This window comes from Argopecten irradians, chromosome 13 (assembly GCF_041381155.1).
Source record: "Argopecten irradians isolate NY chromosome 13, Ai_NY, whole genome shotgun sequence".
NCBI lineage: Eukaryota > Metazoa > Mollusca > Bivalvia > Pectinida > Pectinidae > Argopecten > Argopecten irradians.
In genome coordinates this window covers 19656903-19675490 of record NC_091146.1, presented here as the reverse complement: position 1 = coordinate 19675490, position 18588 = coordinate 19656903, and the positions used below count along the sequence as shown (strand labels likewise).

General features: G+C 35.0%; 1 protein-coding gene across 5 annotated transcripts in view; it reads right to left on the bottom strand.

Moving 5' to 3' along the window:
- Positions 1-12023: 12023 nt before the first annotated feature.
- The window catches only part of LOC138306770 (uncharacterized), a 29571-nt gene continuing 23006 nt past the window's right edge, over positions 12024-18588 (bottom strand). For all 5 annotated transcript variants that reach the window (XM_069247247.1, XM_069247246.1, XM_069247243.1 and 2 more), the window contains 4 exons: positions 17343-18237; positions 17157-17184; positions 16087-16395; positions 12024-14645 (listed from right to left, as the gene is read on the bottom strand). In XM_069247247.1, the coding sequence (XP_069103348.1) occupies positions 14341-14645; positions 16087-16395; positions 17157-17184; positions 17343-18237 (1537 nt within the window). In that variant the 3' untranslated portion in view covers positions 12024-14340. The remainder of the gene's footprint in view (positions 14646-16086; positions 16396-17156; positions 17185-17342; positions 18238-18588) is intronic.

Genomic DNA, 18588 nt, shown 5'->3' with positions numbered 1-18588 from the left:
AATTAGTTGCTAGAAATCGAATAAGTAATCAGGGAATAGGATAAAAATTCAGGAAATCGAGTAAGTAATCAGGGAATCGAATAAGTAATGGGCCCTTCATGAGTAATTAAAAGTCAACTGGATCATTGTGATGCATAATAATGCAGTTTGAACTATTTCTAACGCTAATTAGTTGCTAGAAATCAAATATGTAATTAGGGAATTGAATAAGTAATCAGGGAATCGAATAAGTAATGGGCCCTTAATGAGTAATTAAAAGGTCAACTAGATCATTGTGATGCATAATAATGCATTTTGAACCATTTATAACGTTAATTAGTTGCTAGAAATCGAATAAGTAATCAGGGAATCGAATAAGTAATGGAATAATAAGTAATGGGTCCTTAATGAGTAATTAAAAGGTCAACTAGATCATTGAGATGTATAATAATGCATTGTGAACCATTTATAACGTTAATAAGTTGCTAGAAATCGAATAAGTAATCAGGGAATCGAATAAGTAATGGAATAAGGAACTGGGAACTAGGAATCAACTTTACGGAGGTGGATTTTATATATAAATTTCATTATTGCACTGCAAGGATTGGGACGTCTGGATTACTAGTCTGACGTTCAACCGATCGAGGTAAAGAGAAATTCTCACTACACAAAAGTTATATGCGACTAGTATTGGCAAATGTTACGCGTGCACTTAATTATTTTTGTATATCTAATTGCTTACACATAAACAAGTACCAAGATGTCCCAGATTTCAAAAGACTGATATCGAATTCTGAGTGAAAACAGGTATAATCAAAGGAATATACAATACTTAGCATATCCCCTTTTAAACTTTACTTTAAAACTTAAAACACAATTTTCTGAAATACCACATGCTTAAAATTATATAATAATCATTATTATAAATGTTTGAAATAAATTGATATATACAATTTATCGTTTAGGCTACACCGAATACAGACTATTGTTTAACTGACCTCAGTTTTTTTTTCTCCAGAAAAAAATTATCCACATACAATGTAGTATCATTTTATGACATCTTGTCAATTATTGCATTTACGATGCTATTCATCATATTACCAGCGGTACAATTCAATTATATTTTCATTCTGAGTGTTTCGTCACTATATGAATCAACCAACTGACGAAAATAAACATTTGCCTATGAAAACACTATGATTACACTATGATAACGATTCTCGTGCATCGATCAGCTGATTTCAAACAATGCGCCAGTTTCATATGAATGAAAAATAGTCCCCCACAATATTTTAATGTATAATATGTAATGTGTTGTTTCTTGATATAGAATCAACTAAGGTTTACTGTAATAGGTCAATCAAATCTTATATTAACTATTATAATATTTCTTGTTTATCGTTTGTTATTTGCAGAAAAAGGTCGACCGGAAGACGGAAGCTTGGAAACTCGACGTTGTGGAACGACGTCGTCATCCAGTTGTTCCATTAATCTCGTTTCACGTCGTATGTGGGTGTCATAATTTTAAATATAATATGAAAACCTTTAAGTAATTTTTATTTTCCTAAATTATTCTTATGTAAATGTATGGATTGAATGCATTTTTATAATTTCTATAGCGGCTATGGATAGCAGCAGCTACATTGTATCTACATATCTTCTGAGGAGCGCTAACGCGCTCCATGCAATATGTAGATAGCTTCTGCTATTCATAGTCGCTATGAAAATTAGAAAAAAAAAATACATTCAATCCCTATGCATTGCAGACAGGTATTCATGTATAACTAAATGTATGTATGTTATGTATGTATAACTAAATACATATACGCAAATAAGGCAGTAGTCCAAATTTTAGAATTAGAAAGATACAAAATCCAACTTACTAGGTACTGTTCCATCGTTTGTCTATTTCACAAAGACGAACAGCAAAACTTTGGATCATTTGTTTGAGACCTGTAACAAATAAATACATCATATATGAAATGAGTGCGTTATTCTTTAAACGTTACAAAAAGCACGATCTTTAGCGCGTGTTATGTTTTGTATAACTTTAAGAACACAGTAAGTACGAGTTTTAAATAAATTCAGTATCCAACAACCTCGAGTTGTTTGACTTGTTTCTACAAATAAATCATATTCAAGAAAACAAGATAAGTATTATTTGTCGATATGCGCAAAAAGGGGTAGTGACATTTTCATATTAGTAAAATAGTTACTCCTTGATATTCCAAATTCTGAATTACATAAAACATATATTAATACCAAACCAGTTAAATTATGAATGACTATCCAATGCATTCCTATATAATGAGCATCTTTTTGAAACGAACAATCAATTACTCGTTATTGAACTAAATGCATGCTATTTACGTCAAGGAGGCAAATGTCTTCATATAGAATGTGCTAACCTGTATCAAATGTGTTCACCAGTATTAACTGTGTTTTTCTTTTTTCATCGAGACGATATTCCAAATCATACACACTACTTACCGGTACAAACAATGCAATTCAATACAGCAACCAAACCGATATGTTAAAATGATAAACGTCTTTTCTCTTACTATTCTTATCAAGTAAAATTGATTCCTACCTCATTCTTAGATATCTAGAGTGTGCACGCCTGCGCAGAAGCTCCATGATCTCCTACGTATGTCACTCTCAGTATACAACAGCAACTCCTCTATTTACCTACAAAATAAAAACAATTTCACGTATTGAATACGACAAATGTCATGTAATACGCTGGTGGGTTGTGGCATATATTATTTGTGGGAGAGTTTTAAAGTACATTGTGAAAATAGTAAGAAAAGAAATATCGTTATGTTCAGTTTAGTGTATCTAACTCGGGTGGTGATGAATAACAAATGTGTATATTAGATACCAATCAGATTTTTGAATGCAGTTATTCAATATTTACTTGAAGATCAACATGAATGTGCCATGAGCTAAAACATATTCTAATTAATATTATCTCTTTACCGTACTTCGTTCATTCCCCTTTATACTCTAATCCAAATTGGTTGCAATGGGTGGCTTTTATGAAATAACGGTATGCGTTCGTTTAATCCCCTGGTAAAAAACTCAATATATTATTTGAACAGAATAGATCGTAAGAGATAGGCATGAAGATCCAGAGTCATAATAGAAATGAACTCGTGTAGATAATATTTTGCTATTAGAGCTATTAGATATATATAATTGTTTCGTAGTTGATGTAAAAATAAATGTAATATATAGAGTTTGATATATCTTTTATCGGTTTTGTTCATTCGCTTTTTACCTGTCATACACATCTACGAAATAGCATACTTGTTACTAATTTATATGAATTGAAAGATCGCGGTCACCTTAAGTTTAAACTCAAAGTAATTGAGTAAAAGAAACAATTATTACATTTTAAAGCACATACTCAAAATCGACAAAAAACACAAAGGGAAAATATTGAAAATTTTGATTTAAAATGTGTTTATTTACGCATAGACATTATAAAGGGAACAAATAACGATAACTCTGTATATACATGATAAAAAATACAGAGGACGATATACATAAATACTTATATACATGCAAATGTAGTAAATGTACAATAGCTTATAAATGTTTTAAAATATACACTTTGTAAAGGTAAATGATTGAACAAGAATTCATTTAATTTTTTAAATTAATACGAGATATTGCGTCTACGTTTATCATGCTAACTTTACTACATGCTATCAAATACCACCTGCGATATGTTCTTACCATTACACAAGTATAAACGAAGAATATATTCAAGTGTTAGATGCCGGATGGGAGGACAGTCTGATCAAAGATACACTTAGCCGTGATGATGAGCATCTTGACGACGAGTCTGATGTCACCCCTAATCCAGATGACCAGCAGGAAGAGGACACCGAGGAAAATCCTCTCAAGACAGCACAAGACGCACTGAGATGTCTTAAACATCTTCAAGGATTTTCCACAAGGAAGGGTTTTCAGGATTTACTGTATATGTTTAACGATGCTGAGGATAGTATGGGGGAACATGCCATTGACATTCAGTGTAACGCCAGACAGTCCACAATAGACTCTTTCTTTAGTAAATGAAAGTTTGACAGCCGTGAACTAACTTGTGAACTGTGAACATTACCAGACTATGTGAACATATGATGGAAAAAACTTTATATACGTGAGCTTAACTTAAAAACTTTTCGTGAAACAAATATCAAAATGAGTTGGACATGAACAATTTTTTAAAATCTTGAAATGAGATCTACAGTATATTTAATGTGGTGTATGCTTTCTGCTATTGGAATATAAAGTAATTACAAAGACTCAAAGTTACAAACTGTATTCAAATGTTCTTTTCGTTTGGATCTACATTTACTTTTCAGCTCATAGACATACTTTAAATGCATTGTATACTGCTATATTAATGTATGTATGTTATGCGATTTAGAATTTATTTATTAAATTATTAATTTAAAATAATAATATCTTCTCTGTTTTCTTTTATGCTTATTCAACTGCAATAAAAAGATACAAATCTATTATGTAACTATATACATATGAGACACACATTGCATATATATGTATACTACATGTACAGTACACGTATATACATGTATACTATTTTTGATAATTATGTGCAGAGTTATGGTTCTTACTGATCAGAAGTCAATTCGATGCACCTCAGTATTAAAAAGACCACCCCGCTATTAAGACCACTTTCGTCCAAACCCTCAAGTTGTCTTAACAGAGAGGTTTTACATACATATAAGAGAATTAAGCAATAAGATTTTCTATATATGACCCAGGTAATATAAGGTTGCTAGGCCTCTAGGTTCTTGATAAAAAGATTTTAGCCTATTTGAATCACTGAATAAAGGTCAAGTTCATTCATTTAAACAAACTGATTCTGACATATAGATAATGACATGATATCAAAGAAGTGGAAATATCATGCATATGACATCTCAAGTTCTGAATTTTACCCTGAAAAATACATTTCCATAAATAATCATAGATAATATCGGCCTGACCAAACACACAATCTTTTACAAATACATACTTTTTAGAGAACACGAAAAGTTAAATAGTAGTGTTTTTTAAAGTTTTGATGTACATTATATGGCAGGAAATTGATAAATCAATCAAGTTGAAATAACCAGAATTCATGCCATATGTATTTTATGATGCCCGATAAGTTACTATCGCATGACTTAGTTTTTGGAATGAAACAAAAAAATGAATTTCAGCTGAACTATGTAACATAAACCTTGCATACATACCATGAAATTGAGCAAATAAACTAATTACCTTTTTTCTTAACAAATGTACAATGTTTGTATTACTGTAGCTAGCAAGGTTTAGAAAAAAAACACATTATAAATGTAAATTAATCAAACAAACGTCGACGATTTACGACAAAGAACTAGTAGATGTATATATGTATATGTACTTATAGGAAAAGAGATTGTCAGTAGACTTAAGAACTCGCTGAATTCGAACACTCGGATAACTCCAAGTTTTATCTTGTCCCTTCGAGTTCATATTAACCAAGTTCCACTGTAATTTATATATTGTGTAAAACTGGTGTTATTAGCTTAACGTCCAATTAACAGCAGCCAGGGTCATGTAAGGACATGCCAGGTTTGTTGGTAGAGGAAAGCCGGAGTACCCAGAGAAAAAAACATCGACCAGCGGTCAGTACCAGGCAACTGCCACACATGGATTCTAACCCGCATCCCAGACTAAGGGGTGGAGGGGTTGTGGTAATATGTCGGGGCATCTTAACCACTCGGCCACCGTGGCCTCCTTTGTGTAAAACAAAACTGTAATAAATTACTTCACATGTACATGTGTATATGAAGCTGCAATATTGTAGCTCTACAAACTTTTTTTACCAGATAATGTTGTTGGCTTTAGAAAGGTATAGTAGGCCAGGTACGTATATTCGTTCTAGTGTATGTGTAATGTTATATGCAATACAAACTGAAAAAAAAATCTGATTAAAATGTTGTGTGATTCTTATGCGTGATCTGTATCAAACATGACATGTGATGTCTGCATACAGCGTACATAATGTATGCACACTATTGGTACTTTATTATACATAGTGTACATTTACTTTTTGTTTCCAAACTTTTCCAACACATGCCTTAATTTTTCACGGATTGAAGTCATTGAACCTAGCTCAAAGCCCGATCTGTTCTGTTTACAGATTTAAAATTGTGGAAACCATGCACGTTATGATTACACATAATTGTATAATATCAATATTTAGGACCCTACTAAAATCATGTCATCAATACATGGTCAAGGAAATTGAAATGTCCTGGCACACTGTCAGTGAAATTCATTTAAAGTCTTCAAATTGTAAACTTCACCAGTAATGTATTAGGACTAGTACGACGGCCTCGTCACAGGATATCACGGACTACACACAAGTTTTAGACTGCAGTTGTAAACAGTAATAAAAAAACAATCTAAACAAACGTCAAATAAGCTTATGGCTTATTTAGAAATTTAATCCGACCCTGGCTAGTCAGATACACACGTGCTTGTCCCGTTAGGTGGTCTCACTCCCTAGCCTGTCATCACTGGCCAATTAGTGTATAAAAATATGTCCCCCTCCCATATCCTTATATTTTACCATGCATTTAAAATTACTTTCCCTAAGCACATTACCCAGAGGTTCCAAAGAATTATTTACAAACAAAATTACAATGAAATCTACACAATAGGTTATTCATTTGAGTTATTAACTTAATAAGTACCAAACCCAATAAACTACACACATAATTGATACCGACGACTGTTAACAGTCGCTCTGGTGGTATTCAAGTGCCCTCCCCGGAGTAATCAAATATAACTACACCCTATCTAAGTTATCTTGTCCCCTAAATATGAAAATTTTTACAAGATAGCCGGACTTAATACATCCTAGTTACGGAGGATACCAAACCTTTGGTTTGCCTGCTTTAACTACTTGAGGTGTCCGACAATCACCATCCCTATCTAGAATCATCAGTAGTCTTGAACAGTCTATTGTTTTGTGTTTACAAGCAGTATCTTCGGGACAGACGGGGCTTAAGTTAGTTGACTTTATCATTCCAAGTAAAGCTAACGAAATGAACCCTAAAGCTACCATGGCAACCATAACCTTTACCAAAGTAACCCCTTTGTGTACAAGGCTAGCTTCATTTTCATCTTTGGATACTTGGACATCTCTAGAGTCTTCTACTAACTAATTGTTACGTTTATGAGTACCAATGTCCTCAATATTTCCTGTCTGAAGTTTGATTTCGTCCTCTAACCTAGCTTCTGTTTTACATTCTATCTCATTAGATTCAACCTGCTGTTCTGTCCTCATAACGGAGATAATTAGTTTGTTACACTCAAAGTTTTGCCTGCTAAGCTGTATATTTCCCTTATTTGTCACTAGGATGTCGGTTTCTAATTGAATGCTACTACCATTTCACTGATGTCCCAGGAGCCATTAACTTTCCTACTGAACACAACAACATGGAACAAGCCCTGGACATTAATGTGGACCTCGAGGAACTGTACCAGTTTCAGGGGGTCCACATCAGAGAAATGTTCCCAAGGACGGGGATGGTTTGTGCAGTTCCGGGGTGCGGATCACAGAAATATAAAAAGCTAGAGAGGTATCTGGACCATTGGAAAAAGATCCACAATCATTCCATTAAATTGTATTAATGCAAAACATGCAACAAGAAGTTAACCTCTGGGTGGATTGCCAGGAAACATGGTGACATCCATACTCCTAAAGGGAACATAATCGCATCCAGCGTCCGTAACAGGAACTTCCGAGATCCCGGAGACATACTTTCTCCTCGATGTGCATCATCAAAGGAAAGGGAACTATCCCGGACCATGGGGAAGAAGATTGCCCAGGAACAGCGGAGGATCCCTGAGCCGGAGACCAAACCAGAACACGATATGGAGGAACTCGCATGGATTTTTGGTTAAACAACTAAACATTTTAAAAGTGACTGTGGTAACCTTAAGCGTTATGCTGTGTTATTTTTTAAGTTTCATTTCGTTATTCTATTCTTGAGGACCATACGTTGACGTGGATTTGAAAAACCTGAACTGTGACTTTTAACGTTTTGATAATATTACTTTGTGGAAATTCTGGATTTATTTCTATTTCAGGAAAAGACATTGACATTTGGTTTTATTCCATTGATATGTGTTTTACTTTCCGCTAAATTTCATGAATTCTTTACTTTTTTTACATGTATAATTTTATATATGTTCCAGTGGGGATTGTCTCTTATGGGCCAGGTGGGTTCCTGATAGGATTTTAGTTTAAAAGATTAATGAGAGAGTGTACTTCAGGTTACGGGGGTATGTCACTTATACTTAATGGGTACTAGGGCTTACCATATTAATATACCAATGAGATACCATTTGGGTCCAAGTTGAAGTTATTGTGTTTGGTTCATAGATATTAATACCTTAGTAGGTGGTGTCATGATTTTGTTTTCCATACTTGCCATATATGGTGGTTATTTACATTAATGGAAACCAATTGTTGTTTACAAATTGTTTACCTGATTATACTTATATACAGATAAGTTTGAATTCAAGGCATACCTAGATTTAAAGGGTATTTGGATAATCTGACGTTAGTATGTCTATATCATTATTATATCAGAACATTAGTGTTTTGTGTTGAAGGAATATTCTTCTAATAACGGATAGTTGGTAAGCAATTAATTTTGTTTATCGCTATACGTTGAAACTTGTGTGTTTGATTCTATTTCGGATTTAAGTTAAACTATACATGGAGGTCAGTACTGCCTGCTCCATAGATGTTCAACCGTCCCATCGTAATAAAAATACTTTCCACATTATACTTTAAGTGTAAGTAGTTTTAACCTTGTACATATTTATGTTATGGTGTTGCTTTTACTTTTGTTTGTTTAATTAGGATATATGATTCATAGATGCGAAATTATAAGTAAAGTTCCCATTACATAGGTTGTGTCCCTATAGTAAGGTTATAGTCTTGGTGACAAAGGTATGTTTTTTTGTAAAAATGATACTTTGATCTTAAGGGGGGAGGGAGGAATGTGAGAATATAGGTCATTAGCCTTATCTATTTAAGGTTCATTATATGTTAACTAGTTCCATAATCGGTGTGTATCCCTTTACTCATACCAATCCGTTTAATGTGACACCTGTGGGATGGGGCTATATACACATATCTCGTATAATTCCGGTTGTGTGTTGGCTGCTGTCATATGCATCCTTGTGCAGTCTAGGGTAACTTGGTGTTTACCCTCGAGACGACAGGATATTAGTGAGTTGCCGGAAGACGTTCCGCGCTCACTGCGCATATGCCATGGACCTGGGCAATCGGAATGGGTATGCGACGTCGCAAATAGAACCATGTGAAGGGGTTATAAAAGGGGCTGCACAGCTAAAATGGACGACTTGCATGGCCAGATAACCGGCTAACACCCAGGGGGAGACACCTCTCCTACCAGGCGCTGACAACAGTTGCCACACAGTGCTGGTAACAGCACACGTACCTATGTGCGTACTTGCGTTAGGACACTTAGGTAGTAGTAGTAGTAGATCCCTCCTCTATTAGGAGAACCAGCCACAGGGCTGTGGTATATGGACATAAATGTTATATAACTATACAAGGAAAGGCATTATTTACAGCTCATGTTGGAGACGACTATTATTAGCTTGTTAGTGACCTCTTGGGGGTAGTTAGGATGTTGATATGCTATGCAATAAAAAGTTTCCTATTCCTGTTCCTGGGATATATACAGTGTACTGATAATATAATTTAACTATTAGATAAGTATTTTATAAATACAGTAGTATCTACAGTAAAACTCGTTGTGACTGGTTGGAGGTTTATTTGACATACAATTGTCTCTGGATAACTTAACACATTAATTCACTTCCTATTACTGGATTTATGTTGAGGTGTTAATGTCCAACAGCACACTACGTGTTAGATGCAACGCATAGCACATGTTGCGAGACAGGCATTCAATCTTTGATGCAGTTTCCTTGTCCTGAATGGCCAATGGCAGGTTGGGATTTGTCACATCAAGAATTGTCTGTAGAAGCTTCTTATGCTGATCACATGTAAATGTGGAACTAATAACATGTCGGTTTTGTCACGGACAATTTGCTGGATGGAGATGATGAACGGGAACCGGATTCCTGTAGGCATATTTAGTTATTTTAGTTACTAATTTCTTTGTGCGATGGCATGATATAATCGCGTTTAAACGCAAACACAGAGGATACTTAAATGTGTTTTACAAAGTATGCATTTGAGAAATAAATAAAGGATACAATTAAATAACATATTTCAAAGATAGTTTTTGAGACACACTTTGGTGTGACTGTTTTGCATCCAATGAAGTAAGTTTTAGTTTGATGGGAACCAGTGACTGATCCCCGTGTAAAGCACGCAGTTTGACACCCTAGGACGCATTCTAAATATAACTGGTTTCCGTTACATAATTAAACGAAAAATAAACAATGTTACCACCTACTAGATGTAATGATAGACTGATAGCAGTTTACGCGTCCTTGGTCCGGTCCGAGTCGAGGATCCAACCTCACGTGCGTCGATTAACGTACTTTATATAGGGGTCGGTATGCGCGTTGAAATACGAGTAGAAAGAAAGACAATGGTGGTCGACGACAAGGGAATATTTTTGAAACTATCCTTGAAATATGTTTTTTTAATCTCAGTTAAAATCGATATGACGTACAATGCTAGCTTCAATACTTTACAGACTCGTAACCGCAGAAAAGTCCGTTTATGAATGAAAAGTTGAACTCTCATATTAACATTATTAAGTTCATATTGATCTCACACAATTACACCGTTATATTGTCACAAATACAACCTTACTCATTATCACCACCATGTAAACACTGTTCCTCAAATTACACTTTTCCTAAAGAACACTCAGGTATACATCTAACTTTACATTTTAAATCTAAAAAAAAAAAACATAAATAAATTCGATATTTAATTTCTAAAACTAATTATTACTTTTAGACTGCTGAACTACTCTTAGACTACAAAATGTTGTGAGATATCATAATCAATATATTATTATTGATCATTTTTTAGCGTTGATGATTCAATTTGCTTGATTTTGCCAGTTAACCGTTAGTATAATTCGTTTAGTGAATTAATGAAAACACAGTAAATATGCCTGAATGGTAATGATAAAATATATTATATATTCAATATAGGTCGGCTACCAAATACATAAACCAATTTGGCCTGTATCTCTGGACTACATGAATGATTCGATAACCCCTTTAAAACCTATACACATACTTGTTAAGTATTCACAAGAATATAGCATCACATAATCAATATAAAAACACAAAAGAGAAATTAAAACATTTATGCACAAATGGTTACATATATAAACAAGTAGAAACTATGTTCGGGGTTACGAATTCCCGTCACAAAACAAACTAGACTGTCTGATTGATAATTAAATAAGGAATGATGGCAGTGGAAGTGTTCAGTTCATTCACAAAACAGAAACAAGAGGCCCAGAGGGCCTGTATCACTCACCTGGTTATTGTGATGCCAAGTAATGTTCTGATTACAGGATAATTGTTTCTTTTCTGAAGGACAGGTCAAAGCCAAAATTTATGCAAACTCCGTTCCCATTCCCCCAAGGATGTTTCTGGCCAAATTTGGTTACATGCTATGTAGAACTCTATGACTAGCAGCGTTTTAAAGGATCAATCTCAATTTCTTCTATTGTGCCCCGCCCCTCCTGCCCCCTGGGCTCAAAGCCAAAATTTATACAAACTCTGTTACCCTTCCCTCAAGGATGTTTCTGGCCAACGTTGGTTACATTCCTTGCAGAACTCTATGACAAGTAGGGATTTAAAGGATTTACCTGTATTTCCCCTATTGGGCCTCGCCCCTCCTGCCCCGGGGGGTCAAGAACCAAAATTTATATACAAACACTATTCCCCTTACCTCAAAGATATGTTTCCTTGCAGAACTCTATGACCAGTACACCAGTGATATAATGGTTATAATGTGTTATCTACTAGAAACATAAAATAGTTGCAGTTATACCTATAAACATTTCCTCGCAGAAATCCATTAATATCACTGGTGACATTCTAACTACCTTTTATAATTGAACTAAACATTACTTGCGAACCATTAATTTATAAGCTATATCATCTAGTTTGTTAACGATTGCCACGTAGAAAATAATTAACAAACTGTCCACAAAAAGATATAGTTTAAGATACATTTAATAGGAACACTGCTACAATTAAAAATAAAAAACAAGAAATAATATATATTGTATATTAAAGGGACAATTCAGTCTAAGAGTACATTTAAAATTTGCATATATATCGGAAACAAACCAGTTCTAATGAAATTAGATTAGTTGGTTTTACTCTGATATACCAGAAAAGCCCACTGTAGTGAAATGTATGTGAAATGTTTAAACTTGCTGTCCGCCATTACACATATTGCATTGGATTAACGTACGTGACTTTGGCTCGGGTATGGGTACAGCATACATGATATACCTGTTTAATCGTATTGATGAACGATTTTGAATTTCAACGGTATTAATCAAAATTACTTAACAGCGTCGTAGAATTTGTCAATATTTCTTGTTATATGTTAATATTGTTTATATGTTTTAATATAGAACAATGTATTTATGTCATATTTTGCTTCATGGTTATGTAACATAATTAGCCTCATTGAATTGTCTTTTTAAATACATGATATGAATAAATACCAAAATGTGAAAAACAACAAGCTCATGGGCCTTAACGGTGGGCCTATTGACACAATACAATACCTCAAAGAATATAGTAGTGACAGACACTTATGACAATACAAAGAACTCTTTATTAGAAGAAGTTCAGTTTCTGACGAGTTTGACCTTAAATGGAGGTCGATTTCATTGATTTTCATATACATGGTAGCTCTTCATGCCAACACACACACTACAAATCCAGTATCAGGTCTCTTAGATATACACAATAAGTCGTTTAAAGATTTTAGCCTATTTGATCCATATGACCTTGAAGGGCGGACAAGGGCATTCATTTGAACAGCCCTTCATTCCAGCATGTTACAAGCCCAATACTAAGTCTCTATGTCTCTTAGTCATTCATAAGAAAACGTTGTTTTTTGCCTATTTGACAAGTGTGACCTTAAATGACGGTCAAGGTCATTCATTTATTGATATAGTTCATTATGCTACAGGCCAATATCAGTACCCTAGGCCTATCAGTTATTGAGAAGAAATCGTTTGAACGGTGGACGGCGGACGGCGCACAACGCAAGACGACAGACGAAGTATGATGGTTATAGGTCATCCAGACCTTTCCGGTCAGATGACCTAAACAATACAAATGTATTTTTAAAAGTTGATCTGCACTCTTGCACCATTCTAAGTCAATGGCGGCTAGTAATATTTGAAATGGAGTTTCTACATTGACCTCTAAATTCTAATATTTGAGGTTTACGGACATCTTAGTTGTTCCATGTATTTTTTATCAGATATTTTACATCGATATTATTACATATTTTGGACACGTCTTGACTGTTTCCTATTTACAAAATACATGTTCACGTCTAAAATCTAAACATCATCACGAAATAAATACTTACTTCAATTGGAATGCACACCATAACGGACACAATAGAAATAGTGGAATACAATAATTGTTCATATTTCCATAATTGTATATACATTAATTGTTTGATGCTCTCTAGCACTTCTAAACCATGTCTGCTTTGTTTGGATGTTTCCACGGACACTATCTCACTGATTTGGGTTTTATTAGTTTAACGTCCTATTGACAGTCAAGCTCATTTAAGGACGTGCAAGATTTGTTGATGGAGGAAAGCCTGAGTACCCGGCGAAAAACCACCGACCAGCAGTCAGTACCTGGCAACTGATGGATGGCTTGTGGTAATATGTTAAGACATCTTAACCATTCGGCCACATGTATACAAAACTGTACGCGCGGCAGGTAGTCTTCCTATGTGTGCACATTGATATAAGACAAGATATAACAATTGTTATTAGACAATCCCAAATGCAAAACAAAAGATATTTCTGCAAAACTTGAAGCATTAGAATTTTTAACATATGAAGGAAACTTGATTTATTTTAAATTAAGTTGAGTATTGCGTAACCAGATGAAAGTATCACAAATTGAAGTATTCGTATACGACGATAAAAGTTGACCAGGTACTGCTGATCTACTGGTGGTACTCCCACGATGTACAAACACATGAGTACATAAAAGTTGATGTGTTTAAAAACGAAGTACTCTCTCCATTTACATCTAAATCTAAGTGTTTTTCAGTGCTGTGATTAGGGATTCTGTGTCCATGTTACACTCCCTCATTGCCAGTAAAATCGCGTTCCTTGTTGGTCGAGGCTTTGACTCGGTAATGAAAGCTTTCAGTAAAGCTTTGATCTTTTCACTTGTGGCTTTATGTCTGTACTGGTCGTCGAAATCGTCTACTGTTTTTGGTGAAAATCCAAGTTCAAGGAAAAGACTGAAGTACGCTTTTACATCTAAATATCTTTCGATGACTGGAACATCGTTTACAGAAAGTGGTTTCTGTAACCATGGTACCGGTAATCGATCGTCTGGAAAAACAACAAATAAAAAACCTATCACTCTGCTACTAAAGAAGAAATCGCCTTTATGTCTTACGATGGCGAATATCTAAACAAACATAACTAGGGTGAGTAAACAATTCCTCAATGACTATAACATCCTTACTCATCCGATCATAACCGACACTTCTCTTTGGTTAAGTAAACCGTAGATGGCAAATTGTCAAACAAGTTGTCATTTCATTCTTTTCAAAATGAATGCGAACCACTGGATGTATAGCAGAGCCTCCGTATGACCTTACGAGATCCTTTCATCATTTCCTTATAGTAAAAGGTGACACATTACAGAATTATTTATGACCACATTTACGTCTCTCAACCCGAGACATTATTCAGCGTTAACCAAGCTAAAAGCTATGTGGTTTTCTGATGGCATATTGTAATTTTTGCCCAAAGCTAAATGCAGATCAAAGATAGATAATGACATCAGACTTTGTTTGACACTTAATAGTAGCAAAGTTCGCCGTATGACGGCCATTCCACTGCCCTACACAGTACTCCTTTATAAATGTTTATATTCGCAGATGCTATTTCGCTAAATCCACATCCAAGTTCGCAAAATTAAATACCTTGCGAAATTGATTAAAGCCACAGTTTTACATGTTATGGTCTGTCGTATGAATGACGCTTTAATATAATTCGCGACCATAACCCCCAGATAAGATAAAACAAATTACATCGCGAATTTTTACACACGCGGAATGTAACAGCTAAACAGTAATTGACAATTTAACCATTTTAAATACTCCTTGCATTCTGCCACTCACGATCATACACAAATCAGGCTTACGATTAGCCATGCACGAGATTTACGAATTCAATATTCGGTGTTACCTGACTCTATATATATGAAATATAAATGAAATATCTTCGACTGTTTTCACACGACGTTGGTTGCTTTAAAATCGTGATATATACAAATCCTTAGAAACTATTGACCGGTCAATAGTTTGACTGTTAACCGACTGGGAATGTTTGCACGAGCTTAATTGTTGACGTCATAAACACCGTTGCGCCGGAACCAAATATTCGTTCGAATATTCGTCATTCTCAACAGTAACCTTGGACGACTTTATGATTGCGTTACGGTGATTTGTTAAAATATCAGGCCGATGACATTTTGATAGTTAAGGAACATACGAAAGGTAGAAGCGCTGTAAATACGAAAAACATCATCCATGGGAAATGCAACTTCGCACGGCGTTGTATGATACACGTCTAGCGAATTTTCAAGTTCATTGTTTGCTTTATTGAACACCGATTTGAGATTTCTGGACTATTCAGGTAACAAAACAGTTGTTTCATACCTTATCATGCCTCGGTGTTGGGACAATGATGTAGAAACATTATACATTTGTTGACTGGGTTTGAGGTCAACATGTGATATGTCGAACCAAAGGACCAAACTTACCTACGAAAACGCTCTCCCTGTTTTCGTCAATGACGCTGGTGAGCTTTGTTGGATCCATTCCATTTCGTGACATCGCATCAGCAACAGTGGCGAAGTCCATACCCGCCTTCAGCTTCATTCGTTGAACAAACAGCTTCGTTATTCGAGATCTGAAGGCTAGATGTCGATGTTCTTCCATCTCCTGCTCTAGTGTCTCGATTGGAAGGTCAAGTTCAACAAAGAATGTCCGACATACATTGCCTATGAATCTGGAAACTCTATTGACTTCTCTGTAGGTAAGTTTTCTCTTCGGTAACCTGGTCATTAGCTCTGTATCAAACGTGTAACAATATCAAAACAGCAGGTGTGTCGATTTCATCAAACTTACTTTAATAGAAAATTCGATTTCTCGTTTAAGATAAAGGCTAAATGGTAAATTAAAATTTATCACGAGACGTTAATTAGCAACAACGATTACCACCAGCGGTGACACTTATGTTACTGTTTGAATCTTTACTAGCTATAGAAAAAAGGATACATTTTGTTTAAACTACAAAATAAGTGCGTATTACACTATCTTAATTACCTAGCTTTCGCTTATACTCGCACACTATTATCTATCAGTATCGATCGAAAACTACTCGGACAGCTACATACGGTTCGTTATTAATGTATAATTTGAAACTTCCAAGCACTTTTCTAATATTCGCATACTTTTTTCTACATTGTATTCAAATAGTATCCAACCGAACGAATATTCGAATGTTTCTTCACATCCACAGAACAAAACGATGAATAAAAGATGAATATGAATTAAAATATCAAATTTAATTGATATATTTACAAGTGTGGATTATACATTATATCTTAATATCCTTTGTTGGTGATATCAACGATTATGTTTGCTTATTATGCGATATATGTAAATAGAAAAACATGTTTTGCACAAGATGCTTTAGCTACGCTAGAGTTTTAAAGTATATATATATAATGTAATCGTTATTCGTTTTCACTTATTACAAGAAAATATGCTTCTCCTGATATTAATATACATGTAGTAGGTTCTGTATCTTATGTATCATAGTACATACCGCCAATGTTCGAAGTCACCTCCAGTTTCTACAAACAAAGAAAAATATATATCAATGTAATATGCAACAGCTAAAACCAAAACATAAAAAAAACCTTATAAAATAGTACAGCAGATTACGCAAAACGATGAGTTCATTTTGAACAATAATTTTTATTTTAAGCATATAAAATTCTTAGATACATACCTCAGAATTCGGGTGCTTGAACCAGGTGTAAATTTCATCTCTGTCTATCCACTGTTCTCCTTTTAAACCATGACATTTGGCACTTGTATTCTTTTGAAGATCGTCCTTCTTCACCATTTTGTCACTGGATGTAATCCGGTAGTCGTTGTGGAAGTAAAACTGGTAATCGAGATGCTTTTGGTGATTTGATTCTAGAATGCGCTTAAGAAGAAACTCAAGGATGCATAGCACGCTCACCCCGGCCCCTACACGTTCTTGTGGTGTGTCTTCCTTGGCGTTTTTAAACATTGTGACTTTCATAGCGTTGTCTTTACAATGGATGATCACATTCCACACGGAATCCACAGCCAGACAAGCAAATCCTCTCCAGATAAACGTCAACTCCTCATGTGCTGGTAGATGGAGTGATCCAAATCTATGGATACAAGACGCAATCATCTTGTCCCACACGGCTTGTGGGATAAAGGGCTTGTTGAATTTCAAACACAATGTGACAGTGGTGATGGTGTCGGGTGCATCAAGGATGGGTTGAATCACCTCGAGATCAGCGTTTCGCAGCATACTTGGTACTATGTAGTAATCAACATCGGCATCTGGATCCTCTAAAACCGGCTTTGCAATAAGGTTCAAGGTTTCCATCACTATGAAGAGAATCTCTCTTTTCTCAAAGAATATCTCGTCTGCCCAAAGCTCTAGGAGTAGTTCTAGTCGCAGAACACCCGACTTTTCGTATTGTTTCCACTTGCGACTCAGCATGTGTGACAATGAAGCTGTGAACTTGGAATCTGTAATAACCGCCTTGAAGGCATCAATCGTCCATTGTGCCTTCAATACCAGGAAGGGGCTCTTTCCCTCCAATCCGAAACAATGAAATGATCCATTCAGCTTCAAATTTCTGAAGACAAAAACAATATTTCGACATTAAGTAATACTAAATAAACTAAATAAAGCAACGTAGAAACAACACTATCGTTATTTGGCTAATACAACTTGTAGTATTTTGTAAGTACATATGCGTTATTTGAGTTTTTTTTAAATAGGTGCTACTAAGTAATTGGAACATGTGTGAAATAAATTACAATCTGGAATTGTGTGTTTCAACAATACTCGGAAAATTATGTTTTGTCTAATGTTGTGTGGAGCTGAGTTTCCATCGACGAATCTCGTTTAAATCAGTCTCAAAACTCAATGCTTACGCTTCATGATATTGGCTTTACTTTCTAATGAACTCATTGTTTCTGTTTTG